At 43.1% G+C, this 13,339-nt stretch overlaps 1 protein-coding gene and 1 pseudogene across 2 annotated transcripts in view; both read left to right on the plus strand.

The window, feature by feature from the left end:
• Nucleotides 1-658: 658 nt before the first annotated feature.
• On the plus strand, nt 659-3,735 carry LOC143682878 (thiamine transporter 2 pseudogene; annotated as a pseudogene).
• A 149-nt stretch (nt 3,736-3,884) lies between these two features.
• Nucleotides 3,885-13,339, plus strand: part of DNAJC1 (DnaJ heat shock protein family (Hsp40) member C1) — a 231,150-nt gene continuing 221,695 nt past the window's right edge. The window contains exons 1-2 of one of the 2 annotated variants that reach the window (XM_077154271.1): nt 4,137-4,250; nt 5,048-5,171. Coding sequence is in view for 1 of the 2 variants with exons in the window: in XM_077154278.1 (XP_077010393.1) it covers nt 4,023-4,250 (228 nt within the window). In the remaining variant the exon portion in view is untranslated. Of the gene's footprint in view, nt 4,251-5,047; nt 5,172-13,339 lie in introns of both variants that reach the window. The other variant, XM_077154278.1, reaches the window with a different exon arrangement.

A 13,339-nucleotide genomic window follows, 5' to 3' on the forward strand; every position in this document is an offset into this window, starting at 1 on the left:
GAATAAACTCCCGTCCTGCTCAGGTTGGTCTTTGAAAGAAGACTGACTCCCTTTAGACGGAGTAAGTCGCTAGGGTTCTTGGACAATGTAAGAGTAGAGCTTGACAGGGGAATACTAGACTTTCTACGAATAGAGCAGGGTAAAATGCCTTGATTTGTAGCAATAGGGCACCAGTTTAAAATGTTTTATTGAATGTAACCCAATTATCAAATCAGGAGAAAAATTAAGATGAATGATGGAGTATTATGTAAAAGAGATGCCTAAGTTCATTATTTTAAGAATATTTTGATACTTTACTCCATGAATAAACATTAGCCAGATTTAAAGCAAAGATGACTTTTAATTCCAGAAAACTGACATATCAAAAAATTAATTAAAAACCTGGTGGGGAGGGCAGACCACGGTGGCTCTGCAGGCAGAGTTCTTGCCTGCCATGCCAGAGACTCAGGTTCGCTTCCCGGTGCCTGAACCATGCAAACAAACCAACAAACCAACAAAAACCTGGTGGGGACAGAAGCAAGAAGCTGAAATCAACGAATCCAGAAATGAAGGCAAAGACTAGCAGGTCCCACCACGTGCCTCACCATATGCCTTGCCACGTGGCAGAGGATCCTGACAGGAGTTGGACATTTCCCAAGACTCTAACTTTTAACCAGAAATGGATTGTGACCGAACTTCACCAAGCTGTTCCTGGGTTTTTCCTACAGTGACTCTCTGCTTATTTGGTGTCTTCTCAATGATGAGACTGTCAGAACTATTTTTTGTGTCTTATTTAGCAGGACCAGATAAAAACATGCGCCTCAGTGTGATCACAAAGGACATCCTTCCTCTTTGGCCATTCTCTTACCTGGCACTGGTGCTCCCCGTGCCCATTCTCACTGATTACGTCTGCTGCAAGCCACGATGCATCAGTTGCATCATGACCTGGGTGCTGCTTGTATTTGGTCAAGGATTAGAACTCATGCAAGTGCTGGAGGTCAGCATTAGCTTGGCCACTGCCATTGAGGTGGCCTACAATGCCTACATGCACAGCCTGGTTGGCCTAGAGCATTACCAGAGAGTGAGCAGCTACTGCAGGGGCGTGCCATACCTTTATCTCTGGGTCATCTCCTTGGTCTCAGTCTCTGTGGTCTTCTATTTTTCCCTCTTTCTACTGATGCCCAAGAAGAGCATGTTCTTTCAGGCAAAACCCAGCAAAGAAGCACCTCAAAAACCATCAGGAAAAGATGCCATATGAGATGAGTCCCTTAAAGATCACCAACCAGCCCGCCAAGACTCTTTCCATGTTTGAGGGCCTGTGGATGATGGTGGCTTTGAGAATTCTCACACAATCCTTCCAAGATTGAGGGAGTGCTACTTACTCCTCAAGGCATATTTTTTATAGGTCTATCCATGGTGGGTGTTTACCAGGTTTTGAACTATGCTCAAATCCTCTGGGGTTACAAGGCACCATCCCAAAGCAATACAATATGTAACGGAGCAGTGGAAGCCCTTCCAACCTTTGGAGGGACGTGGCAGCCTATTCAGCAGGCTACCCAAAAGTCAACTGGGATCTCTTGGGACAGTTGGCGTTGAGGATCTCCTCAGCAGATGACGGTCTCTAGTTCTCATGCATTACACAATGAGTATTTGGGTGCTCCATGCTGGTCTTTTTTTTTTTTTGGTATGCCGTACCGTGGGGGTCACATTTCATTCTTTTTCCATGTGAGTATCCTGTTATTGCAGCACCATTTGTTGAATTTTTGTTTCACTTTTTGTTTGTTTGTTTGGAAATTGAACCGGGGTCTCCCACATGGCAGGTGAGAATTCTACCGCTGAACTACCCTTGCGTTACATACTTCTGATATCATAGCAGCACTTCAGCTTACTGTGAATCCCAGCATGGGGTGCTATGCCCTGGTGTTCAGAATCAACACCTTTGTTGCCTTGGTGAGCCAGACCATCCTGTGATCATGGTTGACGACTGACCAGAATCCAAATGAATCAGTTGACTCAACCACTGATATGAGCAAAGTAACATGGTTTAGCCTGGTTTATCCTAAGTCGGTCTCAGAGGATGGGCAACTGATTGAAAATATATAGTGTGATGCACGTGTACTCAAGTATTTTAGTGTTTTGTCCTAGATTAAGATACTGTGAAAATGGGGAGCAGATGCTTAATGTGTGCAGAGTTTTTAACTAGGTTGAATTTAAATGTTTGGAAATGGTAGCACATTATGATGGTGAGTGCAATTAACAGCATTGAAGTATGAGTGTGATCGTGATTGAAAGGGGAGGTTTAAAGCTCAGTATGTTACTAGAAGGACACTAGAAGGTAAAAACGAGACTGTAACACAGTGAGTCCTGTAGTGGATGATGATGGTGATTAAAAGTACAAATATAGAAGTTCATCTTTCATGAACTACAACAAATGTATGTCACTACTACAAGGAGTTAGTAATAGAGTAATAGAGTAGGGGGAAGCACTTATCAAAACCGTGGACTATAGTTAAAAGTAGTATTTTAATATTCTTCCATCAATAGTAACAAATGTATTACACCAGTACTAAGGATCAATGGGGGAGAGAAGGGGCTTGGGACGTTTTGGAATTTTAAGAAAATTTTGTTGTTTTGTGGTGGTTGTTTTGAGTAATGAAAAATGTTCTAAAATTGTGATTAAGGGACAATTATGCGATGATACTGTGAACCACTGATCGTACACTTTGGATGGATTGTAGGATGTGTAAATGTATCTCAATAAAACTGCTTTTAAAAAAAACAACCTGGTGGGGAAATGGGAGGAACGTGGTGGGAAGTAACTCATTGGGTGCTGTCATGTGCCATGCATCCTCTCAGCACTGTGGCTACAGAGAAGGCAACATATTTGAATTTTATCTTTAAAAGGTGAGAGTCATGATTAATTTAAAGTGTGATTTATTCAAGTATATATACACATATATTCAGATTATACTTTCATTTATGACTTTATTTAAAAATGTTAGAAAGCATTTCTGCAACACTGGAAGGATTTCTTCAGCAAGATTTGCTTCCAAGTGATTTTCTAAACTTTATCAAGCATGATACATTTTTACTGTGAGAGCCAAAGTGGCTTTATCAGTACTCTGTCGGGCTTCATTGAACTGGCAGGATCCAAGATGAGAAAAGCACGAGGTCCAATTTTCAAAACTGGGCTAGCACCCTAAGTGATACAGACGTTTTTCACTCTCTTCTACCTCTTCAAAAAGAGTAGGGAGACAAAGAGGAGAAATGTGAGATGGCTAAGAAAATAATGTTCACACAGGAGAAAGCCATGTGGTGGAGGAAAAATTTAAGGACATTGCACAGAAGCCACGTAAGACTAGGCAGTGAGAGACTGGTGAGAAAGAGATTCTTAGAGTCTTAAAAAACTAAGTTTATTTGGGAAAGAAAGGGAACTCCAACTGGGGGCTCAGTGGACGATTACACGTCCTGTAAGGCCATGTCACTGTTGTCAATTCCAGCAGGGTGGCCATCTTTTAAAAAAGCCTATAAATCTTAAATAAAAGCTAGTCTTAACTTTTGTCTTGGTTCCAGTTTCCTTCCTGATTCCCCTCTTTCAAAGGGTTCTCTGGACTTCGGCCCGATTTGCTCCTAAACCCTGCGTCCGACTCTCTGTCGACGTACCGGGCAGAGGCCTCAACCAGCACGGCCGACCCGGTGCCAGTCAGCGTCCAGGATCCCGCACCCGCCCGCAGGCCGCCGGGCCGCACCGCCTAGCTCCACGTGGACACGTGTCCGATTTGTGCGCTGCGGCACCTCGTCGCTCCCACTTCCGGACCGGCCCCCGCCGCGGGTTGCTAGGCGATGTGACGTCACCGGAAGCGAGGCCTGGGATAGGCTGAGGCGGAGGACGCCTCCGCTCAGTGCGGCGTCGGCGTCGGCGCCGGGCGCTGGCCCAGCTGCTGCAGGCCCGGGGCTCGGAGAGCCGCGGAAGGGAGTCGCGCTGGCTCGATCTCGCCGCTCCGACCCGACCGCCCGCTGCCAGGCCGAGCCCCCCACCCCCGATGCCGGCCCCCCGCCCACCGCGGACCCCACCGCTGCCCGCCCGGCTGCTGCCGCCTCGAGTGCGGCGGGTGCGGTTCCAGGTGCCGGTCCCGGTCCCGGTGCTGGTGCTGGCGCTGGTGCTGGCGGCCGCGGGCCAGGCGTGCGCCTGGGAGAGCGGGGACTTGGAGCTGTTCGACCTGGTGGAGGAGGTGCAACTCAACTTCTACCAGTTCCTCGGGGTGCAGCAGGTGAGACCCGAGCGGCGCGGGGGCCGGACCCCAACACCACCAGGGCTCCTCGGACCCCGCCACAGGGCTCCCCGGACCCGCTACCAGGGCTCCCCGGACCCCGCCACAGGGCTCCCCGGACCCCGCCACCAGTGCGCTCCAGACTCTGCCACCAGGGCTCTCCGGACCCGCCACCAGGGCTCTCAGGATCCCGCTGACAGGGCTCCCCGAACCCCGCTACCAGGGCGCTCCAGACCCTGCCACAGGGCTCGCCGGGCCCGGTCACCACCAGGGCTCCCCCGAACTCTGGACCTCGCCAGCACCAGGACTTCCCGGAATCCACCACCAGGGCTCCCCGGACCAGGGCCTGACCACCTTTCCCAGTTGTCTAGTTGGGGCTCGGGGCCGCCTTCACTTCCCTCTGGACTTGTGAGGACGACCCTTACGCAGGGCTATGCTGGAGAGAGGAAGGAGGGGGGTGTGGGGAGACCTTTTAAACACCCTCTTACCGCCCCCAGTTTGCAGGAAAAGTAGCGGGTCTCATCCTTCAGCCAACTCTCTTCCTTACTCGAGCTGCCTCGGTGTGCCTCTTCCGTGTGGGTGGCGGGGGTGGGTTGGGGGGCGGCAGGAGCACTTGGACCCGGGTCTGCGTTGCCAGGTCGTTTTTCTCTTTCCAGCCTAGTGGGTGGGGGCTCCTCTCTCAGGCTCGAGATCGGGGGCCATGCCAAGCCTCCCCGTGGGGTCCTGGGAGCAGAGGGGGAGCTGTAGGAAGAGAGCCCAAGAGCAAGTGTTTCCTTTCGTTTGCTGTGCTTTTTTAGCTGGAGACAACTTGTGAAATCCGTTTTTTGCTTTTTCCTTCTACCGTCGGTGGTGAGAGGTCAGTATCCTGTTCTCTCTGAAGCCTGGGAGAAGAGGACACTTCGTGGATTTCAGTGTTAGGAGGTCAGAGGCTTACTATTTCTGATTGAGCCCTTCATAAAATGCTTTGAATAGTAGTTACAAGGGTTAAAAAATTAAGGCTTACCAAGGCATACTCTACATGCCTGGATATGAAAGGAACCTTTTTCCTAAATCAAATTTGCATGAACTCTTGACTAAATGGAAATTTAATTTTCAAATATGCCATTATTGAATCATTATTGAATATAACATTGCTATGCTGACATGGCACCATGAGTTTAACAATTTTAATTTTGTTATAAAGTATAAGCATTTTGCAATTAAAATTCTTCTGTGCAAACAATTATGTAATAACTTTGTCAACTGTCATCCAGTGCCACTTTCTGCTCATAGAAGCAGAATATACCTCATTTCCAAAGGAAGTGATGCAGTATGTGTAAAAATAATTCGTGAAACTATGATTCTGAAGACTAACTTTTAAAAGCCTCTACTGTTAATTGGGAATAATTGTTTAGAATTTATCAATGATCAAATCCTGTACGATAAAGTATTATACATAACCTACTCAAAGATCTTAAAGGTGCTGTACATTATTCATGGAAAATCTAAGCCCCTTTAAGAGAATACCTAAACTTAGTAAGCACAATTATCCAAGTAAGTGGGCCTGCAGTAGTTTAAAATTTAGATTATGTAATCTAGCTTTGCATATGAATAATTTTCATGTATAATTTCATGAGCTTCATTTGTAGTTTGCTAGATAGTGTGGACAAGCAGGCCACTTAAATGTGTGGGCAGTGATGGGATAATTGAGATAATTGAGAAGATTCTGTGTCAAGGTAAAATTTGAAAAGAAGGATCCAGAAAAAGTGTTTTAATCTGTGTTTCTCTTCTCAACTGTGTTGAGATTGGAATGAATGCCAGAAGTCTGTCTAAACAGAGAAATGGATTGTAACAAGTCCTTTACTTTACACTGAGTTTTTCTGGAAGACTTCCAGGGGACCAGAGGCTCGCTGGAGTCTGTTTGAAGTCAGAGTGTCTGACTTTGAAGCCGGTGACCAGCTGGACTCCTGAGGACAGGCCAAGTAGGTGACCTGGCTCTGTGCTCCAGTCACCTTTTATTTGCTCATTCAGCAGAGACTTACATAGAGCAATATCCCTAGCCTTGTGAAAGTTATATTTCAGTAGGGGGAACAAGTTCTAACAGCCACCCAAGTCACTTAAACATCAGAAGGTCAGGGAAGGCCTCTGAAGGAAATGATGGCCTGGGCCAGGTGGTAACGGGTGGAGGTGCAGGCCTTGAGTGCAAAGCCAGGCCAGAAGCCTGTGCAGTGTCCGAGGAACGAGCTGGCAGCCTGCGCGTGGAGGACAGCAGCAGGAGAGGAGGTCAGGGTCAGGATGCTGGGCTTTGTGGGACATCAGAAAGTCTGTGGCTCTGTTTATAAACAAGTTGATGGTCCACTGGGGGGTTCGGAACAGAAGAGGGAGGTGATTTGACTGAAATTTCAAATGCTACTTTGTTGTGTTGAGAATAGTCTGTTACTCATTATTCAAGAGAATTGTGGCTTGGACCTGGCTGGAGCAGTGGAGGTGATACAGAGGGGTTAGATTTTAAATTTAATTTGAACATAGAGCGGACAGAATTTTACTGATGGTTTGAAAGTGGCATGTAAGAGAAAAGAACTGAGGATAATTCTAAAGATTTTAGCCTCCACAGTTGCCACTTACTGAGGTGGATAAGCCTGAAAGAGGAACAGGTTTGGTGGGGGGAAATCAGGAATTCAGTTTTGGCCATGCTACATTTGCAGTGTCTTTTAAACATGCAAATGAAGCTGGCTTATAGGCAGTTGGTTATTCGAGTCTGGAGTTACAAGGAGAAAGGAGCAGGTTTGGGCTGTAGGTATACATTCAGGAGTCCCTGGCACTTAGAAAGTCATTTGAAGTCCCTAAACTGGATGGGTTCACCAAAGGAGTGGATGTAAAGGGAGATGAGAAGCGGCCTGGGGACTAAACATGGGGCCTCCAAACTTGAAGGGTTGGGGAGATGAGAAGGCACCAGCAAAGGGTATGAAGAAGGAGCAGTTAGGGAGGTAGCAACCAGGCCAAGGAAGAATGGGTTCCTTCAAGTCAAGGAATAAAGTATATCGAGGAGGAGGAACTGTTAGCTTTAAGTGCTGCTGTTGATTTTCAGGAGTTGAGTTCTGAGAAGTGGCTGTTGGGCTGCTACAACAAGAGCCCTTCCATCAAAGTGGAAAAGATTGATAGTTTAGCTTTGGTCAGTGCAGGTGAGAATGAGGGAGAATCGGGGACAATATAGAAGATTCTTTTGAGATGTCCATACCCCAAACTAGGAGCCAGGGCTGGTGGTGGCTGACCGTGGTGGCGTTTCTTTCCTGCCCTTACCTACCAGTTCTGAGGTGGGGGTACAGACGCCCTGCAGTTGTACGGTCAGGAGAGATGACCCTTGAACTTGGACCAGGCCTCATAAGTGCAGCGTTATGCACTTGGGTGAGTTTGTGGCCTCATTTCGAGGACAGATGGTGTCTTCCTTATTTATCTGCTCATTGTTAGGCACATAGTAGACAATATTTATTGAGTGAAAAAATATAGGCATTATACAGTTAAAATTTAATTGTGATTCCCCAAATGAGAAGTTGCTTAATAACATTTACTCTACAGGTATTCTCTCTCTAGCTCTCCCACCCTTTGACAACCCCCATACAGTGGAGGAAACCTTTTTATGTATTTCTGGGTTTCAGCTTCTTTCTCGAGCCTCAGAGGGAATCCCCGAAGTCTCTAGGAGAGGGCATCTGGAGATACCATGTTGGCAATTGAGCCTATTTTTAGGATGGCGTTAGTGGCTGATAGTGCCATTTGCATATTGCATCTTTTCCCAGGATCTGGGTTGGAAGATGAGGGGAAAGCATGTTTTATTGAAATATCTTTCATTAATAACAAATTCCAGGTTCCCATGCAGTGTTTCTATTTTATCTGACAACTCTCGGGATATCTGTGTTTTCTTGTGTATTTCTTGGGGGGGCAATGGCAATTCTGTATTTTTATGGTGTTTTGGGGCCGTGACTTTCCTTATACTTTGTCCACTAAATTACCCAATGATAAATAATTATTATTTATTGTTTGTTATTTATTAAATAGATAAGTAAATAATTTGACACATTGAAAAGTCTGAATTGAAATCGTGACAAGCTAAGCTATCTTAAATTTTAAGTGTCTGTTGTATGAGAAAGCTGGATTTAAAGTCTTTATGATATCAGTCAGTCATTACAGACTCTTATAAAAGTAGCTAGAAAATGTGATTCTTTCTCTTTATTATTGCTTGTTTATAACTTTATTTCTACGAGCTAATGAATGCTGAAACTTGCTTAGGAGAAGAAAAGCTATTATTAAATGATACAAACTTAAGATATTATATTGGTTTTTAGTTTTTTGATAAGAATTTATAAACATTTTAAGCTCTTTCAGTCTGTATTTCAAATGTATGGAATAGCAGCCTGCTTAGGGAAGGGACAAATAACAGTAATTTGGTGGGGGGTGGACTTCCCTGAAGAAACTCTGCTGATCTCTTGTGCTCTCTCTTACATCTTTCCATGGAGGGGTTTTGCTTGATTGGGGAAAGGTAAACAATGAAAAAGCTGTGAGTATTGGAAGCCAGTGTCTTCTCTGCCCCTCCATCCCCAGTGTGTAAGGGGCTTATCCTGGTGAGTGCGCTGTCTCGGTGTCGATGAAGAGGGACAGGGCAAGGACGGCTCTAAATCCATTGGGCTCCCACATCGCACCCAGATCCTCCCACAGCTTTATCAGTGCATCAAATATGGAAACATTTCGTCTCTAGCTGCCGCACTCCTGAGTCCCCTGCTTTTTGGATGGGAAGAAGAAAGTTATTAATGGGGCTTTCTCAAACTCCATCAAAGCCCTTTTTAGAGATAAGGATGTGACCTTTTATAGATGACTGGGACACTGTACTGTGATGTCTTTTGTGTCCACTTATTCTTGTGAGGGATTCTGCCGAGCTTTGGGTGATGGTTGGGTATAATTTACTCTTTCTTTATTAAGTTTATTCCCTTGTAAATTATGTTGTGTAATAATAGCTTCCCCATCTTTATTGTAGAATCCAAAATTATTTGTTAATTTGGAGGGAAGGAGATAGACAAAATCTGGAATGATAGATACCCTCCCAGCTATTTATATTTCTAATGTAGGCATGTAATGCCTAGAATTAGAGCTGAATAGATACTTGTTTAATTTTATACATCTTTGCATCAGATTATCCCCAAATTAGTTTCCTTTTATGTACACAGCATTTAGTGGAGGTTGCCTGAACATATTTTATGGGAAAAAGTAAATCTGTTGTGAAAATTTTGTCATATGTAGTCTAGAGCTGATGGGTTCTAGATGTTCCATTTTTTTCTTTTCATTGACTATGGGGATACTCTTAATATTTTATCTTTTATTACTCATAGATATATAGCCTTAGTTGAACTGGGAAAGTGTTAGTTGGCTTCTATTATTACAATTTTTACTCTTAGAGATATATTTTAAAATCGAATTTTAGGCCACCACTTTGACCATTGGTTGGTGTAGAGAGGTGAATTACAAAATCATTTGTTTTATTCAGTGTTGGGCATGAAAGGGAGGGTGGGATGGAGGTGGGAGAAATATTTAACTTGATTGCTGAGAGAACTTATGGGGCAAGTATAAATATCACTGATACAAATAGTTTGATTAAGTGCTTGCTATCTGTATTGAGCCTGTTTTCCATTTTATGTTTTTGTAGCGCACTACTTAGTCTGTAGATTGTTATGGTCTTGGGAACCTTTTCCTAAGTTGGACATTTTCTGTTCTTTTTGTAATTAAAAGTGATTCCAAAGCCTTTCATGTGGAGTTGTGCTGAGATGGAAAGAATGCTGTTGCAGTGAAATGAGAGAATCCTGGTTAGGGGAGCATAATCCTGGGCCATTTATAACGAAGCTGTAGCCAGATGTATTTTTAAAACCATTCTTCACTTTCATCAGAATGCTTATTTGTGAGAGATGGATTTTATACTAATGTGTGTAAAATTGTGACTGCCGTGTTTTAAGTAACATCATAGTTTTTCCATTTTCAGAGCTAAGTATTTGGGGTTTGAGATGTTCCTTATATTTGCTGAAATAATTTTTTTTTTTTTTTTTGTCTAAAGGTGTCATTGGAAATAAATTAGAAATATAATCCAGAATTTGGGTCTTACCTCCCACCCTCCTTAATACTAAATTAAATAAGGGTAGGATTCATTCGTTATTCAGTGGGTGTTTCTGATTACCACCATCTGGCACGTGGAATCTGATGTTTACTCAGGCCTGTTGCAAAAGCAAGGGCATGCCGCATTCACTTTTCTGGTTAAAGACCATATGCTTCATTATTACCCATTTTATTATCAGTGAAGCTGTAGGCATAAAGTTCTCTTAAGCTAAACTATCAGTTGATAGAATTTGAGTTGTTTAATATTAAAGGTAAGAATCTAAGATCAAGAATTAAATAATGGACGTATAGCATAACCTGCAGTATTGAAGTAGTAAAGTCACGGCATTAAAATGCTACCAAGGCGAATTCTCGCCTGCCATGCCAGAGACCTGGGTTCGATTCCCGGAGTCCGCCCATGATTAAAAAAAAAAAAGATGCTACCAAGAGCAAACATAGAATTATAAAAGACTAATTTCCTAGTTAAATTCTGAAATGAATGTAACTCTTGGTTATAGAAGGTACAAGAATTTTTAAAAAAACAGCTTGAGATCCCACTGTGGCATGTATAGTTATAAGCAGTGGTCAAAATACGTTAAAAGTAGAAGGAAGATTGTTGTCATTTACTGGAACCATCGGTTCAGACCAGTGAGAGATCTTAGGATACATATGCATACCTACTGAGGAAGGCAGAGATTTTTTTATTTCTAGCCAATCTTTAAGGACTTTATTTAAACCATTAAAATGGGATTAAAGAAGCTATCCCATGACCAATTAAATATATACATTACCAAAAATCCTCTGACTTGGGAATTTTTTTCCAAAAAGTCAATTGCAGTTCTTTTCATTTGCCACACTTTTATTTAACGGATAAAAGATTAGTATTTAGATTCTTTTCTGACTTTAAGTGGGGTTTTGGGTTAGTAAATTTGATTTTCAGAAATTAATAATCTATGTATTATAATGTAGGATGACTGAAAATTGTGTTTTTACTTGCAATTATATTGTATCTTAGGTGCACAATCTTTTACTGTAGTAGGAAGTAGATTTCGTGCATTTAAATAAAGCCTTTTAGTTTAGACTTTTGATGAAATTCCGAAGACTGCTGTGCGGTTCTGTATTAATTTTATATAAACTAACTATAGTCTTAGTTTACCGGTGCTGCTATAGCATATACACAGATTGGGTGCTATTATCATCTCAAAGAATTTATCGTGTCAGGTTTGGGAGACTAGAAGTCCATTCACCTTGCTGGCAGGACCACGTTTTCTCCACGGTCCTCAGTGTCCTGGTGTTCACTTGCCATCCATGCCTCGCTCAGTCTCAGCATTTGTCGTGTGGCGTCTCTCTGCCCATCTGCTTCCTACTCCCTGGGGCCACCCTTCCCTCTGCTTCTGAGAACTCGGCCAGCTTGGCTGAGACCACCTCAATGCAGTGTGTCCTCTCCTCAGCTGGTCACGTCCTTGAAGGTCCTGTTTACAGAGGGCTCACACCACCAGCCTCAGGCCAGGACTTGACACGCTCAGTCTGAAAGAGCTGTGCACAATTAACATGTGACTTTGTATGTCACACCTTGGGAAGTATATAGGGCTCAGCTACATATTCATCTTGAAAGTAGTTTTCATGGAAAGCTTCACACTTTTTCAAAGTGCTGCCATCACTAAAAATATATTGAAGCTTCTTCTTTTGAATTGTTTTCAAAACCTGCAGATTGTCTTTATTGATAGCACATGGATTTAAGATGGATTATGTTTGGCCCTAGCTAATATTCATTTGGAGCTAAGTTTAGTGGCTAAATTGGGTTGACACACTTGAGTAAATACAGTTTGAATTTAAGGTGATCTGAATATAAGTTTTCATGTAAAGCACATAAACTAGCTCTTAAGATTTTTCTGAAAGAAGAGTTCCAGAGGACTTTTGACTGATGTCAACATGAAATAATTTATAGCCTTTTAACTTTGAAGTTTCTTGGATTTTGGGAAAAAATCACCAAGTAAAATTGTTGGAGTAAATGACTGTTGAAGTACTTATTACTTTGTTATTAAAGATTTTTTTTTTTTGTCTACAGGAGAAAAAAAATCAAGTAAATAAAAATTATTTTAATTTTAAAGAGGTGGTAAAATATTGAGTCAGAAGAGAATATTCCAATTTTCTGCCTGCTTTTTAAATATGAAAACAACAGTCATGAAAGCATGGCTTATATAATATTCCTGCATTTAAGCCAGATGAAGCAGAGTGCAGAGAATACCTATTGGGGATCCAGGCAGTAGTGAGTATACCATAGAAGGAGAAAGCAGGAAACACACAGGGAGAGAGGGAAATGTGCCCAGAAAAATGCATAAATACAACAGCAGTGGCAATGGGTACTATCCCCCTTGTGGCCTTCTTTGGATATTGCCATTAAAAATCGTTCAGGGGATTGGGTGCACGGGTGGTTCAGTGGAAAGAATGCCTGTTCGCCATACAGGAGACCAGCGTTCGATTCCTGGCCCATGCACTCCCCACCCCACCCCCCAAAAATGTTCAGAGGTGGTATTTTCACAACTGTAGGCATAAATAAGAATAAAATATGGGTCAGATGAAAATAAAATGTGGGTCAGGGGTTTCTTGAAATGGTAGGTGGGGAGTCCCTCTGGGGTGGCCGGCCTGGGGACTGCACTGTGCCAGGCAAATAGAATTTTCTGGGAGATGCCACAGCACGAGAGGTTGGAAAGATGCTGCCAAGGCGTGCTGTTCCATGTTTTCCTTCCGGTGGAAAATTCATGAGTTTAAGTGTTTAAACATGAAACTGCCCTATAAAATTAGTCTTATGCAAATCTCTTCAATATTAAAGATCCTTATTTAGCTCTCATAGATTCAAAAGTATCATTTAATATGTTGGTGAGCGATCTGGATGCAGAAGGGATCTGAAGTTGGATAAATTGGCACGTTCAGTGATGGCCACTTACTGCCTAGATGGAGGGTGACTTCAACTTTGC

This window comes from Tamandua tetradactyla, chromosome 1 (genome assembly GCF_023851605.1).
Source record: "Tamandua tetradactyla isolate mTamTet1 chromosome 1, mTamTet1.pri, whole genome shotgun sequence".
NCBI lineage: Eukaryota > Metazoa > Chordata > Mammalia > Pilosa > Myrmecophagidae > Tamandua > Tamandua tetradactyla.